Source organism: Poeciliopsis prolifica, unplaced genomic scaffold (assembly GCF_027474105.1).
Source record: "Poeciliopsis prolifica strain line A6 unplaced genomic scaffold, Auburn_PproV2 SCAFFOLD018, whole genome shotgun sequence".
NCBI classification, from domain to species: domain Eukaryota; kingdom Metazoa; phylum Chordata; class Actinopteri; order Cyprinodontiformes; family Poeciliidae; genus Poeciliopsis; species Poeciliopsis prolifica.
Genome location: NW_026562393.1, coordinates 7,144,060 through 7,159,833, shown reverse-complemented (window position 1 = coordinate 7,159,833; position 15,774 = coordinate 7,144,060). Strand labels below are relative to the sequence as shown.

The 15,774-nt window shown below is 38.1% G+C and overlaps 1 protein-coding gene across 1 annotated transcript in view; it reads left to right on the top strand.

Moving 5' to 3' along the window:
- Window positions 1-548: 548 nt before the first annotated feature.
- LOC129368150 (melanopsin-A-like) overlaps window positions 549-15,774 on the top strand; it is a 31,005-nt gene continuing 15,779 nt past the window's right edge. The window contains exons 1-6 of the mRNA XM_055043009.1: window positions 549-1,403; window positions 11,520-11,662; window positions 11,753-11,886; window positions 14,392-14,595; window positions 15,077-15,248; window positions 15,364-15,525. Coding sequence (XP_054898984.1) covers window positions 1,281-1,403; window positions 11,520-11,662; window positions 11,753-11,886; window positions 14,392-14,595; window positions 15,077-15,248; window positions 15,364-15,525 — 938 coding nt within the window. The 5' untranslated portion in view covers window positions 549-1,280. The remainder of the gene's footprint in view (window positions 1,404-11,519; window positions 11,663-11,752; window positions 11,887-14,391; window positions 14,596-15,076; window positions 15,249-15,363; window positions 15,526-15,774) is intronic.

Below are 15,774 nucleotides of genomic sequence, written 5' to 3'. Positions count from 1 at the left end.
TATTTCTAAGCTGTGAGAGTGATGTGTAGAATTAGTCTGCATTGAAAATAAGTGCTGTGAAAAGGAAACTCCTGTTTCCTTTCCCATGTCCACTTAGAATCATTGTTTTTTCGAAAGAGACGACATGGAAACAATATCTTGAGTTCTGCATTTCTGTTAATACCTCCTTCACTCTGTTATCCCTTTTCCAACTCTTTTCCTCATCATCTCTGTTATTGTGTGGGATTAGAATATTAGATGCACATCATCTCAAAATCTGTCTAAATCAAGCCTGAAGTACAAACTCTAATCCTTCCTCTACAATCCATTTCTTAAGCTGTGTCGCTGCGCCTCAGATGCATCTCAAACTTATCTCTGTCACAAGTCTTTCCTTTAAACATTTCCATGAACTGTTGCCATGTTCATGACATACCTGAATAGATTGTGTTTGGATTTAAGTTATCAGGTTAACCCAAAGTCGTGTACGGCTGCAGAGTCGAAGGAAAACGACGCTTTTTATTTCATAATTGAAGCTAAAAAGAGTGGCATGTCAAATATCTTGAACTTTGTTTGAAAAGAAAGTGTAAACTTATTTAATCATGCCCTCTTTCTTTTATGTCTTACTTTTTAGACACTATTCTTTAAAGAAAATTTAAAAATATGCAAGCGTATTAGAAAACAGTAGCCAACTTGTCAGTTTAGATGAATGTCCATGTCCTGAGCCACATAATTGATCAGATGTTTATAGAGTTTGGGATATTTGTTTATAACCCAACCACTGCATGCCTTGGTGGCGTCTCAGCAGATTTGACATAAACATGCAGCATACTTTTCAGATTATAGATTTATTTTTTCCTGACCATGGATCTACGGATCAATGGGGATGTTTGTAAATTGATCAGCAGGGTTTGGACAGTCAGGGATGAAATTGTGGCACAAATCAAGAAAGAACTGCTGATTTCTTCAAAGTCCAATGAAACAAATAAACAGGACAAAGGTTAGATCTATTTGTGCACACAGCACAGGGACCCACTAACAGTCTGAGGATTCCCCGGAGCGGGTAGAGGATGAGAAACGGAGGAAGAGACAGACGTAGAGAGAGAGGAGGAGAGAGGAGGAGAGAGAGAGCGCGCAGTGTTTCCCGCCGCTGCACAGCTGTTGCGCTCCAGTTTCTCTGAGGAGGATGTAGGAGCCGGATGGAGAGGATGACCGGCCGCTCGGACTCCTGAAAGACAAGCTCAAAACATCTCAAATAAACTTCTCTTGCACATTTAGAGGCTCTACCATTGTTTGGTCCGCGGATGGACTCCAGGCTCCATATCGGACCGGTGGTTCCGACACCGGACCCGACCGGCAGCGCGCCTTGGAATATCAGCTCCATCAACCCGCACCGGCTCATGGAGGTGTCTCCGGAGGCTCCAGCTGTAAGTGTCTGTTTCCTGTTTCCAGCCGATTTGAACGCAACAGCTGCCTGCGTGACCGGAGAGCCGCTGTGCGCCTCTGAAATGCGCATCAGAATCTGATCCAGAGCTGCCAAGTCCAGCTCAACACAGCTGGAAGAACCTGGGGAAATGTTTCGTATTGATAACATTTTGTAAAATATTTTACTATTATTGCAAGAACACAATCAGAATTTCGAACTGATCATATAGAAAGTGTAGGAATAACCAGAGTGGATGAATGGATACTTGAATGATTGACGGATCTTCCTTTTCATTCATAACCGCAGCTGAATGGAGGCAGGATGCGGGTGGTTCCTCCATGTCTTGGAAAAAAAAAAAAAACAACAAACAGAAAAAAAGCTGTCATGTCTGCGTGCAGTTATGCGTGACTTACGTTCCCGAAGAGCGCATTTCCACACACACTCTCTGTTTTGTCTGCTGTAACTGATAACCTTTTGTTTGTCTGCATGTCTGAAGTTCATTGAAGAGAGATAAGTGACACAACACAAGCCTGATAATCATTTGGAAGCATAAAGAAGTGAAACAGGGATGAGAAATTGTAAATTGTCTTAATGTTTTTGGTCAATTTAAACCATTTTGCTTTTTCTACCTTCGGATCCTGTCAATAACTCTCCATTACTACCAGCTATGAGTTTAAAACTTTAAAATGTCATAATTTTTATTTATCAGCGTTTAAGACATTTATAAACCTTTTTAATTTAACCTTTTGACATTGAATTCATCATGAAAAATAGTGCTATATTTTGAACATGGTCACATTTATCCATGTAGAAATGAGGATTTGAGTTCCAGGAGCAAAAAGTGTTGAATTTTCAGAATAAATCCCACAAGCTGACTTTTATTTAGTTATTGTAATGAATCTATGTTATCATATTGTCTTGATACTGAACTACATAGTTTTGAGTTTTATTTCTTTCTACTATGCAGAAGAGTTTTAACAATGTTTTGCCATAAATCTACATTTTAAAACATTGTTTTGAACATTAAGCATGTTTAATGTTTTAGACTTTTGTAATTTGAGCCGTGGTGAGTGAGGCACAGCGTAGTGAGTTATATATCTGAATAAAGAGCACAAGGTGTGCTTTTAAATTTCATAATATACGTTAAATGATGCAGCTAGCTTTGCAGCAGGAGATGTGGAAGGCAGTAATTTAAACATATTATTTCAGAGTAAAATATGTGCATACATCACAATTCCTGTCTGTAATTAATTTCACTATTAATTATTTGAAGAAAAGCTTGTTTATAAGACTAGAGTCTACAAACTACAAGTGTATCTCGAGCCACAAGCCTTTCAGTCACAAGGTTTAGTCAAGTCTGAAGTTTTTAGTTTTGCACAGCAACTTGAGACCTAACCTCTCCATCTGTCTGTGACTGACATTTTCAGAATACACCGACTAGAGGGAGATTTTGAAGCACTTTGACAGCAGATGATCTGTTTTTCAGGGTCCACTGTTTTAAAAAAAAAAAGCTGCTCTTTGACACCAATAAAATCTATTTTATTACAAGAACTCATTTTGTCTTAATCAAGGCTCATAACCTCACACATTTCCTAAAATCTGACAGCTCCAAATGCAGATTGAAATCCAAATAGTTGGAAGCAGAGAATAACACAAAGCTTTCATTTGGGTGCATGTGAGATGTGGGTATTTTTTTAACCATTGAAGGCCATGATTTATAAAAATACTTGATTAAAACTAAAAATACACCCTGGTTTGAGTTCATGGGTTCACAATTGTTTGTTTGCATGAGAGAAAAGACAGAAGGGAGCAGCAAAATATGAATGTGTATCTCTGAAGAGGAGATCTGAAAGGCAAACTGACCAGGAGCCAAATACAAAATGGCTGATCAAATGGGAAAACATTAGTTGAGTTCCCAAATCTTTGCTTTTTCTGAATCAGGAATAATATTTTGCTTCCAAAAGTAACACCTGGTTTTCTTTCGTTCTTCCCATGATGCATCTTGGCGCCAGGTTTTCCCCATTTAAACCGAGTACGCAGCTCCAGCTGCGAAAGAAAACCAGAACAACTTTTACTTTCTTACCTCTTCTGGTTTCCACAAACCCTTTGTTGGTGTTTTAGGTGGTGGAGACTGTTATGATTTTGTGATCATTTTGTCGGCTCCCATTGCTGAATATCTTTAAAGTCGATCAATGGATCGCTCCATTCATTATGCTGGTCAACGACCAAAGAATTGTCTGGTTTTCAACTGTTTGACGGTCATTTTGATGGGCTGAATCCAAAAATCATGTTGGTTTTGCTCAATCGGGTCAACTTTCTGAACAAAGCTACGTATTAGTTTGGGATCCAGTCATGATGGCTGATTACTGGAGGAAGACATTTCTTCTGCCGTTCAAAGAAACAGAAGCTCATGCTCTGAATTTTGCACAATGAAGACGTAATGTTCAATTTACACGTACTTACCATTACCTCTGTTTATTACCCAAATTATAGCTGCGACAGACTGACGACCTGTCCAGGGTGAACCCCGCCTCTCGCCCGGAACGCAGCTGGAGATGGGCACCAGCACCTCCTGACCCCGTTAGGGAGAATGGTGAACAGAAAATGGATGGATGGATGTATCAGTTAGAAAAACAAATTTTTTTCTCCTAAAACCTTTTTGGGATGAGAAATCTTAACGGAAATTAACTGGTAATGTCACAAAAATGTCATGAATTTAGTCAGAAGATCAGATTTCTCTAAATCAAATTAGAATAAAAACCTGACCCGATTGAGAAAAATGGATGTCAGTTTTGGATTTGGTGGTGCAAAAGAGTCCTAATTCAGTTATGAAAAAACAAAGACAACTTCCAAAAATGTTTTTTTGTAACCAATGTTTTTACTTCTGCAAACAACGAGCTGTTGTCACCGTTCCACTGCGTGTGCAAGTTGTCTTTTTCTAAATCGTTCACACAGAAGTCTGACTGTGGTCACTTTTAGTTAGTCGTTTGAAAGACAAGGCAAAAAACAAAAAAGCAAATCTCCAAACTGAGCATCAAGACCTGCTAAGTGAACAATCTGCTTCCAAAATGTGACTCAAGATGAATTCTTAAACTTTTCCAAGCCAACCAGCGTTAACGCCTTCAGCGATCAGCCCGACGGCAGGATCAGGCCATGCTGGCCAGCCTTCAGTCCCCATTAGCAACAATTAACCTTTGACCTTGCCGTTGGTTCAACACTGTTCCTTTTCTGGGCAGCAGCAGGCTGGGAACTCCCCTTAAGAGCTGCAGTTTTCAGAGACACTCTGACTATTCTGGCTTTCACAATTCGGCTCCTTTCACTCGAATCTTTATGGATTCCCATTTCCTGGTTGAGCACATTAAATTTGATGACATAATGAACTTAATTAAGCTCTGATGTTATTCATGTCACCTCTCACTGGTCATAATGTCATCAATAATTGGTGTATTTTTATAGACTAAATAAAGACAAAATAGTCCTAGAAAATATGTCCATGATATTTATTATTAGACCAATAAGGGAAAATATCAAATGTTTGCTGAGCAGGAGCCCAGACACACATCACATATGAGACAGATATAATTTTCACTGCAACTTCTTTAAGGACAAGTTTGTATCTTTTCACAATCCACTTTCAGGCCGGACTCTATCCACAGCGCAAGAAGAGAGTTCAATAAAATATATATGGGGTTTTCAAAATCTATGTTACTGTAATGTTGTATTTTTAGCATTTCAGCACATTTCCCGCTCTAAGGACTAAAAAATTAACTTGAACTTGAGGTCTGGGACTTGAGTCTTCAATGTAATCAGAGTGAAACAGTGAATGGCTGCAAAGAGCTAATCAAAAAATACTGGTTACCCATCATTAATTTTTAATTTAAAGGGGACCTATTGTTCAAAAATTTAAATTTTTTTTATGTTTTCATGCTTCCATTTGAGTCCCAACTTTGGCTGATAACTGAATCCTTTTTTGTTTCTGAAAAATGAGCCGTTTCACAAACCTCCAGGATGTGACGTCACAAATCAGCAGACGCATCTCTGTTACCTAGCAACCCCAGCAGAGCTCAGCTCTGTTACCTAGCAACCGAAGCGGCGCCGCAGCCCGTTTGGTCGGTTGGTTTCACCGCTGTATGCGCTGCTCAGCTGGTGCTGGAAAAGTGTTTTGTTGACTTACCATCTAAAAAAACTGCTTGCAGCATTCTTGTTGGCTGTGCAGAAGGCTATACTTATGCTTTTCAAAGATGTATGGTTGCGTAGCTGTACATCTGGTTGCAGCCATTTTCATGTGTGAGTGTAAATGTTGAGTTGGCGGCGTAGCTAGGAAGAAATGACCAGACTAAAATCTCACTATCTGAGAATGATTCTCTACAAAAAATGCTTTGTGTAGTTCATAAACTAATTCTAACCTGATTGAAGAAGCATATAGGTTGCATTTAAGACATGGACGTGGAGTCAAAACTTAATTTCTGCCCAATTCGATTAACCCACAGTTACCAGTTCGATAATGAATCATGTCATTTCTGAAAACTTCAGTCTTTTCTTTCTGCCGTACAGGTTGGCTACTTTAGGCCTTGCATTCAAGGAGTGGCTGATTCTGTGGTCATTGGGAGAGCAGCTCATACACTATTCATTACCCTTAATGAGACAAATGAAGAACACGGGAGATTAATATATGGAGAGAACAGAAACGGGATGGAAACTGCAGGGATGGCTGTAGCATCCATTCTGAACAACATAGTTGTTCTTTAAAAGAATGAAATAATTACCAAAAAAAGCTTTTATCAGACGACCACTTTGCTGCTGGTACTCCAGAATTTCCCTTCTGAGGAACAACAAAGGGTATTTCTGTTTTATTCAAATAGTTCAGGCTAATAGATTTCTTAAAAGTCTCCATTTTCACCCCTTTAGGTTTATTCTTCTATGTCTGCATTCCTCCCATTTCAAACAAGCAACCCACACTGAATGAGTGCACCACTCAGAGAGACCTCTAGTGGCTAAGTTAGGAAGTGCATGCAAAGTTATTGATAGATTTGCTCAGAAACAAATAGGGATGTGTGACATGTGATTATTCAAATTTAACTGTAAAGTCTTTTAACATCATTTATTAGTGGGGCACCTTCTTTTTAAGTTGGCAGCTCCTCAACTCAGAAACATTGTGTGAAGTTAAGTGTTTCTCTAGTCAGAGTCCAGCATTTGTGGCATTTGAAGCTTTTCAAACAGCGACTGGACGCAAAAGAGTGGGGAAAGACTGTCATCGCAAAGCGTCATTTACTCTTTTAATGCAAAGTTGACACTTTTAGCAGACTTTTAATTCAGTATTATGTCAGTCTTATGGACATCCTTTCAAATGAAGTGTTGCACTGCTCCTTAATACATTTTTTGGGAGTTGTTTTTATCTGCATTCAACAGGCAGAGAAGTGAACTCTTCATGCTAGAAACAATTGAAAATGTGAGATTTTAACTGAGCTGAGGAAGTCAAACAAAATCTTGACTGTGTGTATTTTACTACTCAGAAGTTATTTTTTCCCATCCGTGTTAAAGATGATCTGGATATTAACCACATATTTGTTGGCACTGCTTCATTTCACCCATGCCAAAAATCCCAGAATTTTATCCGATTAGCTTTCTGGACAGTTTTAATTTAAATGTCTGAATCAAAACATTACTGCGAGTGTTTGACATGAGTGAAAATCAGTTATAGATGTGATTTTCCAAGCAGACAGTTACATGATGACAAGCCACAAGAAACAGCCTGAAAATGTAAGTTTTCTCAGAGGATGTGAGCAACGGCTTCTTGAATTGAAGCCGTGTTCAAATGTCGCTGGGAGAAATTATTATTTGCATAGTTATTAGATTGCAACATTGTGGTTTTAGAAAGACAGTGACAAACCTTTAGAAAGACAGGTTTGTCACTGACAGCTCGTCAGAAAGGAGAGGAACCACCAACATTTTTCAGATGAGAAAAAAAGAAGAAAGAGAAGGTCTAAGCTTGAAAACACTCTTAGAGGAAATTATGGCGCAGCTGATTGAAAGATGTTCACTTGGGTTCATGCTTTCTATTTTTAATCAATCAGGATGAATCTGATGGAGTCCTTTCATTTGACCTTCATCTTAAGATTACATTTGGTTTCTTTTTGGTCAGCATTGGTTCTGGTTTGGAGGTTTGCCATTCTGGGTCAATTGCTAAAACTTGTACTTTGACCTTAATAGAGGCAAGTTTAGAGGTTGTTCTGGTTTTGTGACCTTCTGGTTGAATCGTTGATGAGCTCTTGGAGTAATTTTAGTTCATTTCTCCGGTTGTGGATTATGAATCTCTGGCTGGTTCCCCGTGTGCCAAAGTTTTAGGGTGTTTTCACACCTGATAGTCCAGTAGAGTCGGGTTGATTGGGGACCAGAATTGCAACATTTGCTACATTTTCAGCTGCTGGGGTTTGCGTTAAATGATGCAAACCCTTTGAAAAACCTGTCCCTCCCCTTCCCTGTGGTGGCGCCACACCAAGAACTACTGAAGGAAACAACACAAAAACCACAGAAGAAGACATTGAGCTCAACTTCCTTTTTCATAAAATGTGAACAAAATGGAGAAGAGTCTGATTTTAGAAGTTATAGGGGTTTCCTCTCTTGTTGTTGGTAAACAAGCACAAACCATTTCTCTCTCACATCTTTGTTTTAGTTGTATTTACCCAGAATGCAATTCTTTTTAGCCCTCTTCCTGATTTTGGAACTGTTGATGGTCCACTTCGCAGACACAAATGCATTCGAACTGCAGCAGAGTTCACTTCAACCTGACGGTAACGTTGGGTTTAGGTGGACCAGAGTTCGATTACGAATTCACACCTTCCCCAGATGAACCGGACTTTCTAGACAAGTGGACTAGAGTTTGACTAAATCGCACTGAACCGGACGGGAGAGAATGCTCATTTAGAAATAACTTTGTAAACTTTTCCAGATTTTTAGACATCAATGACTTTTTGTGTTGACAGTTTATTATTTGGATGATGTTGCATTTTGAGGTCTTTTAACTAATTGCTAACGAGTTGTTAACTTTTTTTGCATTTCATTCAGTAGATCAAACAATAATCTGACAGCGGCTATATTATCTCTGTTTGAAAAAAATTTGCTTATTGATCTGAATTATTTCAGTTTGATACAAAAATAAGGAAAAAAATCTGTACATCATGGGTATATACTTTTTCACAGAACTATATCTCACTAAAACAACCCCCTCAAACTGAAATACTATCATCTTTGCATCACCTTTAGCAAATAAGCCTGTTCATTAGTGTAATTACTCAGCTGTGTTCTGTGTTTTCAGGAGTCAAAATAGTGTCTGAGTGACAACAGACTGTGATAATGAGGCCAAGTTGTCTAAATAAATCAGAATATAATCAGGACTGTTCTCAATTAGAAATGTCCCTTCAGCTATACAGCTGGGTCAAAACATTTCCATATGCAAGAAAAAGACAATAAACACATTACTGTAGACTGAATATGACCTTTATTGGTCAACTAGGGAAATTATGTCTATTTACACAGACATAAAGATTGACGAAGAGAGCGGTTGTAGACTGAGATTTCAATCCCTGTAAATGATTTGGGAAAGCTGAGGTGACGATGTTATGGCTTTGAAGCTTCTGACAACTTTTAAAGGGGGAAATTTGACGCTTTTTCACCTTCAATCATTTTTACAATGTTATTCCCTCCTCAGAAACATTCCTGTCAGTTGCTTTGACTCATTCATGGTTGTTTGTTTGAGAAATCCTTGAACAAACTGAGATTTTTTTATGAGGCTGTCTTGTGGTATTTGGCCAAAATGATCAATGTTACATTTTAGCAAATAGGGCGTCGTTTGCAAACCTGGGAGCACCATCCCAGCTGTGAAGCATGAGAGAGGCAGCATCATGATGTGGGGCCGTTTTGCTGAAGGAGAAACTGATGAAAACATGTGAAAAATAAACTGAACTTCATCCAGTTCAGTTTATTCCATGACAAATGTCATCGCAATACAATGAAAAAAAAAAATTGTTCAATTGAATTACACATTTCAATTAATCATAGCATTAAATTAATTATACTTTTTCTTATTTCTTAAATGTTTTTTTAAATATTTTTTGCAATATTTGCACTTATTTATGTCAGCAAATGCAACTTTTTATTTCTTGCTGTGTTGATAGTGGACAGATACAAACTGCATTAAGTTTATTGATAAAATATTTAGAGTTCAGACTAGAACCGACAAACTGGTCCGCCATCACAAGCCATGGCGGACCAGGTTTGGCCCACAGGCCTTGAGTTTGACACATGTGAAATAGACTTACAAAAGTTACAAAATGGAGTGTAAAAATGTAAATGTTTCCCTTGATCTCAGTCCCAAAAGGCAGGGAGAGCAGCGAAGCTTACAGCCGTTCTGTCTGAAACAATTTGTCAAAATTTCAGAAAATTGAAAAATGTGAGAAATGTATGGAGTTAAACCCAAAAGATTTGACGTATTTGAATTACATTAAATACTAAGAAAATGTATGGAAACTTTTGAATCTGAAGGAAATTTAAAAATCCTGTAAGTATTTCTCTATAAGATCGCTTTCTAGTTTATATTTGCTTTAATTCATTTATGTCGCCTCATGTTTTCTCTCATCCTCTTGTCAATATTTAATCTTCACCATCTTTCTTATCTTATTTGTTTATCCTTGTCTGTTTTAATGTCACTGTGCATTAAACATCAACCAGATCATTTATATTCAAATTACAAGAGGCAACCCCACCCCCAGAAAACATAGCGGGACATTACTTCCCACCATTTTCTTCAAATCCCACAGAAAACAGAGAGGATTTCACCCTTTCCGCCGCGTCTGCCGTGTGATCGGAGTTAATCTGGTCCTTAACTGCTGGAGCTGAGGCAACAGGAGAGAGGAAGCTGAGGTAGAGCAGAGAGAGAAAGAGATTTCAGTGGAAAAGCTAGGAAATCATCTGGAAAACCAAAAGATAAAGAGATCAAGCAGGACGAGTTGTTTATATTCAACACACGGAAACAACATAAATTTAAAACTTGTTCTTTCTTTCCCTACAGCATCCCATGACCTTTTCACTCCCTGGCTCACACAACCTGCTACTAAATGCCCTCTTTACGCTGTGTGCATGATGGTGAAACTCTAGAGACGTAGGACTGCTGAAACAGATGTCAAACACAGAAATCATGGCGAATGCATCCAGGATTAAGCAGACAATCTGTGTGTGTGTGTGGGTGTGTGTGTGTGTGTGTGTGTGTGGGTGTGTGAGTTCCCGTTAAACACCGGGCCCAGCTCAGGTAGTCTTGGTGATGATGTGTGACTGACTGTATGTGTGGGTGGCTGAGCATCTGCCTGAAACGAGCTCAGTGAAAGACAAAAGAAAAGCAGTCAAGGATATAACATTGTGATGCCTTCAGGTGAAGCGACTCAGCTGGAAAAAGCAACTTCCTGTTAGAGGGCAACCCTGCCCTCTGATATGGTATAAATAAATGTCATAAATGTTTTTCCTAAATGTCAACTTTAAACAGGAAGTGACATAAAGGTGGTAGAAACAACGCATTGCTGCTCTGAGCTGGTTTATCAAATAAAGTCTGAAGTCTATGTCAGCAAATGTATCTATCAAAAAAAGGGACAGTTGAGCTCAGAGCACCAGACTGAAGATTTGTATTATTCAGAGAAAGCAATAAATCAAGAATTATTGATCGATTAATTAATTTATTGTTTATTTTGACGGGCCTATTCATAATTCATTATCACTTTAAGAAAGAAAATTGTTGGGTTTTCGGGTAACACTTCGTTTGACGGATGTGGATAAGCCTAAATAACACCTGTCATCAAGATGAGGGAGTTTTATGAATGTTTACGTTATAAAGTGTCACTCTGTAAACAATGACACTTTTAACAAAAACTTGAATTAAAATGATCAACTTTCCATTAAAAGTGACATTATTAACCGAAGCATCCTCCGAGGGTGCCTTGGTAACTCCATGCAGAAAGACGCCGGGCCGGGAATCGAACCCAGGACTTTCTACCCTCAAAGCGGCAGCTGCCAACTGCACCACTCACTGTCACTTTATATTTCCTTAAATCTCTGGTTTCTCTTTGAGCAGGACCAGGACGCCATCGTCCCAGCCCACGCGTTTCCGACGGTAAACGTCCCCGCACACGCACACTACACCATAGGCGTCGTCATCCTGGCTGTAGGAATCACAGGCATGCTGGGAAACTTCCTGGTCATTTACGCTTTCAGCAGGTATTCGAGGCTTTTTCATCCCTGATGAATATTGTCCAATGAGCTAATAATTAGAGGTGCATTTCAACCACTCTGCGTGTGTGTGTGCAGAAGTCGGAGCCTTCGGACGCCGTCCAACATCTTCATAATCAACCTGGCAGTCACAGACTTCCTGATGTGTCTCACACAGACGCCCATCTTCTTCATCACCAGCATGCATAAACACTGGATCTTTGGGAAAAAAGGTGATGTTTGTTCACGACACTCTCAGAAATTCATCTTTAATTTCCAGCAGCGTAAAAAAATTAAAAACAATCCAACTGGATAGGACATTTAATCATTTTGAGATCAATTCAAATGAAGCTTTTCAGCAAATCTGATTATGTTGGAAACTTTTCAAATTAAAATCCTAAAGTCACTGATTGTAGGTAAACTCCTAACTGGAGAGTAGTAGGAGAAATAAACAGTCAAATCTTATAAAATATAAATTTTTTAAAGGGATTCTCTGTGAATTTGTGAGAATTAAATTAATTTCTTAGCATATGAGTTTCTATGGAAAAACAGCAAAAGAAAATAAAGAATCTGTTTCTCAGGTTTTAGTGTGAGATGCCTCTTTACCCAGGGCACAAATAATTATAAAAAGTGTATCATTTTATAGAAATTACATATTTTATTCTAAAACTTAAGAAGATCCACCTGATAAACTTGAAACACAATACAAGATTGTATTTTAAAACTCGGTGTGAGAGCAATATCGCAAAAATATCATATTATGTTATAATATATTATATTATATTAATATCCTGTACTTTTAACAAAGAAATTCAAAATTACAATATGATCACAAATTTTCTACAGTTCTAGAAAAAAATAAGACTTTAAATGATCAGTTTCTCTAATTTTACTTTTTCTAGTTTTTATTCTATGATCTACTGACATGTCTCTGAAATTCAAACAAAAATTTGATATTCATTTGTAGAAAATGAGAAATTGTCAAAATAATAAAAAAGATGAAGTGTTTTCAGACCTCAAATAATGCAAATAAAACAAGTTTATGTCCACTTAGAAACAACAAAACTAATGTTTTAACTCTGGAGTTCAGAGATCAATATTTGGTGGAAGAACCAGGAGGATTTCACTGGGGTTCAGTGCATCAATGTATCTAAATGTATGTAAAATATGAAACATTTTCTTCAACAGGGCCAGAATAAAAATCCTCAGGCAGCCAGTCCCACCCACACTTAAAGATAAAAATGAATGAATCAATAAAAAAGAGTCAACATTAATGAAACGTGGGGTTTGTTCTGGAATAACAAGTTCTCAGTGTCTCGTATCGTTTAGCATTTTGTTTGTGTTCCAGCCATCATGGAGAGTAAGACTGTGTCACAAAGAGCCGCGATTAGTGCTGACATTTTCGGATGAATCTGTAAATGCCATTTCCATATTTGTGATATTGGGGCATCTCTGCAAGGATCCTGAGATTAGTAATGGGGTTTTAGTTGTCAAACTGTCTCCCTGCTCTGTGATCCTCCACAGAATCTAAAATAAAGCTGACAAAGGACCAAAAATGTATTCAAAAAGTATTTACATGGTGAAATGATGCGACACAGATCTGGTATTGTTAATAGTTCTGTTTTAGGACCAGGAAGGAACTGGTTTTAACCATGGAAAGAAACGCTTTGAACATTTAGATTAAAAAAAAAACAACAACTATATTGTTGCACTGTTCCATCTGTGCAATTTTCACTTCTTCTGTCAAATTCAAGACATGTGCATTCAGTCTGAAACGCAAAGAGTGCATTTTTATTTAAAAGTTAAATCAGACGAACAAACCTGAGAGATTTAAAGTGAAAACATGAAGGTCAGCAGAATGTTCAATTAACCTTCTCCTTTTCTGTCTGACCTGATTTAATGAATATTCTCCAGACCAACCAAGAAACCAGATCCATCTGCCTCAGAAAACAAGTATATTTGTTGAGAATATATTGCAATGTGGCTCATTAAACACATTTAAACTCTTGTTTGGCCTTGATGCATTTCTGAGCTGCTTCAGGATCTTTAATAACCTCTGCAGGCATCTTTAAGGTATCTGTCCTTTTGAAAAATACGAATGTGTTTAAATACCGTCTTCTTCTTAACTACCAGATCCAACCTTCCAGATGTGATTAAGGTTCTTTTCAATCAACCACGTTAAAGTGTTTAAAGCTGCTTTGAACATTTTGCTGTTTCAGGAATGTTCATTGTTTCCAGTTTTCATTTCCCCCAGCAGGATTTTGAATCACAGACAATTAAAGCTCAGCATTGTAAAACATTTGAAAATAAAACTCCACATGCTGAAAATGCAATTTATGTCCACAACAAAATTGTGTCAAAATCTTTGTGCTTTTTTAATTTCTTTACATACATTTTCTCTTCTTTAGGATTGATTTTATGTTTATCTTTATTTTAAATCCTACAAAGTAGAAATAAAAATGGGGCCATTTTAAAAATAACACAAATTTCCTATAGTAGATATTTGTCTGCAATTCTTAGTGGTTTTTCATCAAAAAGTTTTGTGACATTTGCACTTTTATTTTGCGTGGTTTGGGTGAAAATGCTCTTTAGGTTGTAAAGATTGCAAAGCCCTGAGACGGAGAAATAAATAAACAGAACATAATATGGGGAAAAAAAGTCACTGTTTAAAGCAGTAAATTCTTAGTACTGTGATTTATTCCAACATTTTCTCTTCTGTTGTCTTCCTCTCTTCCCAGGGTGTGAACTGTACGCTTTCTGTGGCGCACTGTTTGGCATCTGCAGCATGATGACACTGATGGTGATCGCAGTGGACCGGTACGTTGTCATCACCCGGCCGCTGGCCTCTCTGGGAGTCATGTCTCACAGGAAAGCTCTGTGCTTCGTGGCCGCTGCCTGGCTCTACTCCGTGGGCTGGAGCCTTCCCCCGTTCTTCGGCTGGAGTGAGTAGAAACACAGACAGACGGCTGGAAACGTTTCCTCTGGAAGCTGGAGGAGAGTCAGGATGAAGCTACAGGGGCTGTTTAGGTCATAATGAACCTGTCTGTCTGTCTTACATTTTTACGCATTTTTATCTCTCTGTACATTTATCAAAATTTTTATCAATCTATATCTTTGTATCTAATTTTTTATTTGTGAAAATAAAAATATAAACATTTCTTTTGCTTTTAGACACTGGGCACACAAAATCCAATCCATAAACAGATGCAAAAATCAAGCAATTATTCAATCAATCAAGTTTATTTGTTGAGCAAATTTCAGTAACAAGGCAGTTCGAAGAGCTTTATGTCATAAAATCATTAAACCTTTAATGTTCAGGAACTGGCATATCGAAGGCAAAATGTCTCATGTATTCAACTTAAAGTTCTTGAAAATAATAAATCTGATCATATAAAAACCAAATTGGTGTTTTTCCTCTCGCAGGTGCCTACGTCCCTGAGGGTCTGATGACTTCCTGCTCTTGGGACTACATGACCTTTACCCCTTCGGTGCGCTCCTACACCATGTTGCTCTTTACTTTTGTTTTCTTCATTCCTCTCTTCATCATCATCTTCTGCTACTGCGGCATCTTCAGAGCCATCCGCCACACAACACGGTTGGTACATCTGCATTTCTTCACGGTCAGCACCAACATCCTCCCACAGAGACAAACTCCTGTTTGGATTACTCAAAAAATACAGCAAAAAATGTTAATCTTGTGTGGTTGGCAGAGCGATAACAAAGATCAACTGTGAAGGAAGAAGAGACTCTGCAAAGAGGTTCCATAAAATGAGGAGTGAATGGAAAATGGCTAAAATCGCCTTAATCGTCATTTTGCTGTTTGTCATCTCCTGGGCTCCGTACTCCTGTGCAGCCCTCACTGCATTTGCAGGGTAAGTGCCTGGATGTGTGCACATTTCTGCTTAAGAGAAATTATTTACTATGTTGCAGGACTCAGACTCAGTGAAGCACTACATTTGTGGTGTTTTTTTTTTTATAATAAAGCAGTCTGGACATCAACTAAGATGTAAAAAATATCAGTAAAGCTGCTTCATGCGTCATCCTGTTTTTTACTGACTGTCATTGTAAAAAGCAGTATCAGTAAGTGAAATGATATTTCCATAAATATTAAGTCAAGATAA